This window comes from Mastomys coucha, unplaced genomic scaffold (assembly GCF_008632895.1).
Source record: "Mastomys coucha isolate ucsf_1 unplaced genomic scaffold, UCSF_Mcou_1 pScaffold3, whole genome shotgun sequence".
NCBI lineage: Eukaryota > Metazoa > Chordata > Mammalia > Rodentia > Muridae > Mastomys > Mastomys coucha.
In genome coordinates this window covers 54,944,492-54,951,933 of record NW_022196909.1, presented here as the reverse complement: position 1 = coordinate 54,951,933, position 7,442 = coordinate 54,944,492, and the positions used below count along the sequence as shown (strand labels likewise).

Below are 7,442 nucleotides of genomic sequence, written 5' to 3'. Positions count from 1 at the left end.
TTTTTGGTAATCTTATAGTTGGCTATGCTTTTTATTCTCTAATCGATTTGAAAGAGGATACAGAAACAAAAACCAGGGGGGAAAACAATCTGGCTTTCTGATACTTATTCGAAGGCTTTCTAATTTCCCCACTCTAGCCCCAAGCTCTGTTTTACTGTTTAGTGTTCTAGGCTGGCAGTTTGAGTCCCTACCTGGCAAAACGTTCCAAATCAAGATAGACAGGATGGCGGACCAATCACAGAGCTGGATTTCCTTTCAAATTCTACCAATGGCCACTGAGCAGGAGACTGAACTCACAAAGAAAAGGCGGGGCCAAAACTTAAGCGTTAAAATTCACCACCAAGCCAGCCTCCCAGCCGCAGTAAAGAGGTTGTTCTGCATACCATCAAGATGGCTCTTTCTACTAAGTTGACTCTGGATAAGGTGGATCTTAAGGAAAAAAGAGTCATCATGAGAGTAGACTTCAACGTTCCTATGAAGAATAACCAAATTACAAACAACCAGAGAATCAAGGCTGCCATCCCAAGTATCAAGCACTGTCTGGACAATGGAGCCAAGTCCGTAGTTCTCATGAGTCACCTCGGCCGGCCTGACGGTATCCCCATGCCAGACAAATACTCCTTAGAGCCTGTTGCTGCTGAGCTCAAGTCCCTGCTGAACAAGGACGTTATATTCTTGAAGGACTGTGTGGGCTCTGAAATAGAGAAAGCCTGTGCCAACCCAGCTAATGGGTCTGTCATCCTGCTAGAGAACCTGCGTTTCCATGTAGAGGAAGAAGGTAAGGGTAAAGATTCTTCTGGAAAAAAGATTACTGCTGATCCTGCTCATGTAGAAGCTTTCCGGGCATCATTGTCTAAACTTGGCGATGTCTACGTCAATGACGCTTTTGGCACTGCACATAGGGCTCACAGTTCCATGGTGGGAGTAAATTTGCCCCAAAAGGCATCTGGGTTCCTTATGAAGAAGGAACTGGATTACTTTTCCAAGGTTTTAGAAAAACCAGAGAGGCCCTTCCTGGCTATCCTTGGTGGAGCCAAAGTGAAAGACAAGATTCAACTCATTAAAAATATGTTAGACAAAGTTAATTTCATGATTATCGGTGGTGGGATGGCTTACACCTTCCTGAAAGAACTCAGGATCATGCAGATTGGTGCTTCCTTGTTTGATGAAGAAGGAGCCACGATTGTCAAAGAGATCATGGACAAAGCAGAAAAGAATGGCGTAAAGATAAGCTTTCCTGTTGACTTTGTTACTGGTGACAAGTTTGATGAGCATGCTAAAGTTGGACAAGCCACTATAGAATCTGGTATACCAGCTGGCTGGATGGGTTTGGACTGCGGCCCCGAGACCATTAAAAACAATGCTCAAATTGTGGCCCAAGCGAAGCTGATTGTTTGGAATGGACCTCTCGGGGTATTTGAATGGGATGCTTTTGCTAAGGGAACCAAAGCCCTCATGGATGAAGTTGTAAAGGCCACCTCCAAAGGCTGTATCACCATTATAGGAGGTGGAGATACTGCTACTTGCTGTGCCAAATGGGACACTGAAGACAAGGTCAGCCATGTGAGCACAGGAGGTGGGGCAAGTCTTGAGCTTCTGGAAGGTAAAAACCTTCCAGGGGTAGAAGCCCTTAGCAACATGTAATTGTCATAATGCACCTGCTTCCTGTTTCCTGATCTCAGCGCCAGAACCAACTCGTGCTTTTACATCTCAACCTAACCTACCTCTCCATGTTGGTTAACCTCTGCTCTGTATCAAGACCCAGGTAAAGACCTAGCAGTGAGCCATCAGTATCATCTTAATTCTGTCACGCATTTGTTACTCTCTTCAATATTTCATCAGGATTCCCCGCAGTCCTTCCTAGGGAGGCAACATTCTTATGTCAACTATTAAAGAAGTGAGCTGAGTAGGCTGAATGTGTTGTCTTTACTTCAACTTCGTTTCTCTCTGAATGTGGGAGACAACATACAGTCTGCAGTTGGAGAGGGATGAGAAAAAGGCTGTCAGAGTGTTAAATGGCAAAAATGACCCAAATTAACAGAACGTCATGTAAATATAACTCAGTTTTAATTAGATTGCTGCTACCATTTTTTCTAAAAGAAGTACTTAGTAAACACAATGATTTTTTTTTAAAAAAAGGAAGAATTAAAATTCACTGATATTTTTATTAATGTGCAAGCTAAAATCAGAATCACTGTATGAATAAAGAATTGCTTGAAAGAAGATAACCTGTAGTAAGAGATAGCATTTGAATTTCCCCCCACACTCACACAGGTAATGTCTGCATTTATTTTATATCAAAAAAGTTATGTGCAACAAATAGACATTTTTACATATTTACACCTGTTTTTATTTACCAGTTAGCAAAATGGCATCCTAAATCTAATAAAGGATATTTTTATCTACACTAAAGATGAAATCTTTCCAGTGAACTCCCTTTTACAGGAATGTTTACTAAGGAGCCTTCAAAGCAGGAGTAGTATTTTAGATGGAACGTTCTTCACAGGTCATATACACCTATTATCTAGGCCATGCTGAATACAGCCTTGTAGCATCTCACCTCTCCTGGGTCCATTAATTTAAAAGGGGTGTTTGGGCACATTGCCTGGAATCCTACTTTGCTCTTTTTGACTCAGGGTTGTTCTCACAAAATTAGGATTCATAAATGCTAAAAGGTGGAGCGGGACATGTTCACTGATACATGTGCACTGAAAGAAAACAGGAGTGGGTGAGGTTCATAGCCCCAAACAGGTTCCTGGCCACGGTAATGGGGAACTTTGCAGTCATTTTTCTGACTTTTAAGGTCAGATCACCCACTACTTGGCAGTATTCATCAGAATCAATTGGTGGTACCAGCTAAAGTTTAGCAAGTAACTGCTGAGCAGTTTCTGTGGTTTTAGGTTTTGCTTTTCTAGAGACAAGATCTCAAAATAGCCCAGACTGCCCTTGAACTTCTGCTCTTCCTCCCTCTACTTCCCAGGTGCTGGGATTATAGGCATGTGCCACAATGCCTGGCTGCACTTTTAGTCTGTGGAATATAATTATAAATAAAAGAAAAGATCAATAATATTAATTTCATTATCCTCTATCTTACCATATGAGTGCAAGGATCTTTTGTAACAAACAAAAGACTTTCATATGTATATTTGTGTTTCACTTGCATGTATGTCTGTTCATCATATGCATTCAATGCCCTTGGCCAGAAGAGGGTGTCAGATCCCCAGGAACTGGAGTTACAGATAAAGGTTGTTAAATAGATATGTGGTTGGTAGGAGCCAAACCTGGGTCCTCTGCAAGAATAGCAAGTACCCCTAACTGCTAAGTCACCTCCCCAAACCCCAAAACTTGTCTCTTTATAAGAAAAAATCAATTTCAACATTCCTTGTGTATCACGAATTTGTACCATACATCCTAGCGCTTGGGAGGCTAAAGCAGGAGGAAAATCAAGTTTGAAGCCAGCCTGGCCTATGTACTGAGTTCTAGGACAGCCTAGGCTACAGAGAAAGATCATGTGTCTCTTTAAAAACAAAACAAAACAAAAATCACAACAGAGATAAGGAGATGCTACATAGATGAAGCAAAAATAATTCTTGGAATACAACTAGTATAATAAGTGAAACCTGAGTTGCACCAGAAGTTTACCCTCCCTGCAAGAAACTACCTATGGGAAAGGCCCAAAGGGAAATCTTACAAGCCAACCACAGGCCCTGGAGCACACTTAGCCAGAACTTCTCTAAGTCCCTCAAATATTATTGTTGTGAAATGAGATGCTTCCTTTATGAATCACTTCACAACCATGAAGAACAGAGTTCCTATAAGAAGGAAGTCTGCCCTTCAACATTTGTTAAGTCAACTAGCAGTGTTTATTATTGTTTTGTGGGTAGGCTTTTGAGACAGGGTTTCACTATATAACCCTGCTGTTCTGGAGCTCATTATCTAGGCAAGGGCAGCCTAGAACTCAGAGATCCAACTGCCTCTGCTCCCCAAGTGCTGGGATTTAAGAAAGGTGTGTGTCACTGGACCCAGCCAAACTCTGTTTCTTCAGTGTTTAAATACTCAGTTTGAAACAGTCATAGCAATTTTAGCAGTTTTTTACAACAGTGTTTATCTTCCCCATTCCACTGGGTTTAATAGAAGGTACAGAGAAAAACCTGAATTCCCTCAGGTTTCTACAAAATAAACTACCAAAGAAAACACAACAGACTCCCTTACAGAGAACATATTTTAGCAAAAAAAAAAAAGGGGGGTCTCTTGTAGCTAATTCTGGTCTCTATTTCTCTATTTTGCTATGTAGTCAAGGATCACTTTGAAGTCCTGATTCTCCTGCATCTATATCGCAAGTGATGTGACCACAGGCAAGTATGAGCACACTGGTGGACAAATGCTGTTTTTCTAACAGCACTGTAAACTCTCAGCGAGAAAGGGGTATTCATCTTATATGTATGTAACAAACAAACAATTCATACAATCAATAATGGTAGTACTCCCAAGACTTAGGAGGGTCTTGTGGATGGAATACTCTCACATTTTCTTGAGTAAGGGTTGGAGATGTTTGTAACATCAAGACAAGCTTTAGCTCCACTCTGCTGAGTGATGAAAGACAAAAAAATGTTGTTTAGAATTGAGACCTAAGGGAGAAGTTTAGCAGAGCCTTGATATGTAAATAGCAGAAGTCTTAGTAGCCATTCCACTGCCTTGGGAGACCTGGACAAAGGGTCATGAGATGACGTCACTGTACAGTTCTTGAACCAGGACTTGGCTTACCATAAATACCATTCAGCACTTTCTAAATGTTTTTTTTAACTACTTCGGAAGACAACAGCAATGCATACATTCATGGAGAAACACCTTTGATGAAATCGGAATTAAGTTGTCTTTTAAGAAACTGGTTAGAAACTCCTTAAAGGGCATTATAATTCCTATTTTATACCTGTCCTAGGCTAGAAATCCTATAGCACATCAGTTATGACTGAAGGTCATAAACCACTCAAAGATTGCTCCTCAGAATTTGCTATCTAGTTGCCTATATTTTAACATATTGACCAAATCATAGACAAAAATGCTGCCACTTCTCAACCGGAGGCATAAAATGGCTGTACAGACACTTCTAATAGAATGCGAGTTCTCTCTACATGGTAAGGAAGGAAAGGAGGGATACTTCTGCTCCAGTTCAACACACAGAATGATTTGGTTTTGAGATTTAAGACAGAAGGCACCTGTAATATCTCCTGTAAGGTGCTAACCAGAGAAACAAGTCACCATGCCATCAGGGTTTACTCAGATCACCTCTGGGTTTCTTTTCACTGCTTCTGTGTAGCTACCAGAGTGGGACAAAGTTTCCAAGTTTCCCTTCCGGGTCTTTCTATGTGTTGTGTTTCTTCTGAGTCAGCAAACAGTTCCTCGAGACAGCCCTAAGGTTGAAAAATTCAGTATGTGATTCCAACCCTACACTTTCTGACAATGCTCGGTGCAAGAAGAAACGAGAAGGGGAAACACTATGGACCGACCTCAGAGCACTTGGCTTGTGCCTACTTCAGTGGTAACACTACTGAGCAGACTGACACAGCTATCAAGGGAACAAATGTGCATTGAGAGGTCAGCTACTGTTTAAGAGGATTTGCCAAGAAATGTAAGGTGGTTTCAGTTTTTCTCCAAAGAGTACATCTACTTCCCACCATCAGTGTCCTGAGAACCTTGGGATGAAAAGGTCTAATCCTGTGACATACTGTACAATAACGATCCATCCAGTTCTGACTAATCAAACTTGACTTGGATGTTTAGACTTAGTTTCCTCCTCTCAGAGTGGGATATGGAAGGGAACCAACCACTCTGTTTCTGCTGTCAATACTGCACCAGGGCTGTCAGCGCATTTCCCAAGATGTTCTGTTTGTGTCTACTATCTCCATTATTCATCAGTCACAATGAGCTGACAATTCCTTGCTACACTTCAACTAAACTGTACAGTAAGTTCTGCAGGGATTAATCCAATGTTTCTACCTTTATTTACAAATATCACAAGCATGGACTCTTAACTCTACAGGTTTAAATCCATCCGTTAAAAACATATTACATCTTGTAAACATGGCAATATTTAATACAGTATCTATTCTAAAATGTTTTCATGTTCATGATCATATTTGTTATACCTGAAATTGAATTTACACACATTAAAGAATTACTAGCGCCAGATGGTGGTGGTGCACGCCTTTAATCCCAGCACTTGGGAGGCATAGGCAGGCGGATTTCTAAGTTCGAGTCCAGCCTGGTCTACAGAGTGAGTTCCAGGACAGCCAGAGCTATACAGAGAAACCCTGTCTTAAAAAAACAAAAAACAAAACAAAACAAAACAAAACAAAAACAAAAAAGAAAGGGAAAAAAAAGAAAAGAATTACTAGCAATGGCTGGTCACTTTAGGGGGCTAGGGCTACATTTTGTCTTAGAAACACCTTAAAGGTGAAGTTAAACTTTGTCTTTGGTTGGCTCAGCATATCTTTTTTTTTTATCAGGATTTAAAATGAAGGGGATTTAAAATTAAAAGGGGCCCTAGCTATTTTAAATATTCTAATTTACAATATTTTTTTAAAAATAGTTTAAGAATCTCAGGGAAAGTGTCCGTTGTGAATTAAAACAAAACAAAACCCTTACAAAATAAACTTAATGAAAGAAGTGTTTGAGATGGTTGTGTGGAGATTTCCTGGTGGGTTAGTAGTCTCCACAAGGCTGCAGCTGTCGCTTCCAGGCCTCATTCATATCTAGTCGTTTGTAATTGATGAAGAGGAGGAGGAAGTTCAGCACGTATGTGGTGACACAAATGATGCAAAACTTCAGCACAAAGTACAAATACAAAGATCCCACCCTGGACGCGATGGAGGAGGTCATGAGGACCCTAGCTCCAACTGAGATGGCTGTCATACCTGGAGGCCTGGGTGGCAGAGCACTTTTCCCAGTGCCCCAAGGTCCTCTCCTCCTCCGGCTCCACGTGGTAGTCCTAGATGGAGAACAGGATCCCGGCAGTGCACACTGCCTACTGGGCCACTGGTTCTCACTGCAGTATCAACACTTCCAGCAAGACAGGCGCCGCCATCTTCTGTCCTTCTCCTGCACTTCTGCTGCCTGCCTCTCTTCTCCACCTCAGGCACGCCAGGGCCCAACCTAACTGCCTCAGCCTCTGCCCAACGCTTGAATTCTTAAAGTTAATTTATGAAATAAATAAAAATGTCAGCATTTCAGTATTGAGAAAATAAATCTATAAAGACTCATTTTAAAAGTAAGAAAGCATGTAAGAAACAAATGTATTGGTTATTTTTATTTTATTTCATATTATTATTTTTTAAAATTCTAAATCCAGCTTCAAAGAATAGGATGTTTTCTTCAGTTTTAATTGTGAACACCTGATAGAGTCCTTGGGAAACTGGAAAGCAATGAGCTTTATCTTAAATACT

General features: G+C 40.9%; 1 protein-coding gene, 1 long non-coding RNA gene and 1 pseudogene across 2 annotated transcripts in view; 1 reads left to right on the top strand and 2 right to left on the bottom strand.

Moving 5' to 3' along the window:
* LOC116075150 overlaps positions 1-274 on the bottom strand; it is an 8,224-nt gene extending 7,950 nt beyond the window's left edge. The window contains exon 1 of the long non-coding RNA XR_004112440.1: positions 192-274. This is a non-coding gene — a long non-coding RNA (uncharacterized LOC116075150). The remainder of the gene's footprint in view (positions 1-191) is intronic.
* A 23-nt stretch (positions 275-297) lies between these two features.
* On the top strand, positions 298-1,916 carry Pgk2 (phosphoglycerate kinase 2). Its single transcript, XM_031348162.1, has one exon. It carries the CDS (start codon positions 391-393, stop codon positions 1,642-1,644), a length of 1,254 nt encoding a protein of 417 aa, XP_031204022.1. The 5' UTR covers positions 298-390; the 3' UTR covers positions 1,645-1,916.
* Positions 1,917-6,742: 4,826 nt separating this feature from the next.
* Positions 6,743-7,084, bottom strand: LOC116075244 (annotated as a pseudogene).
* Positions 7,085-7,442: the final 358 nt, after the last annotated feature.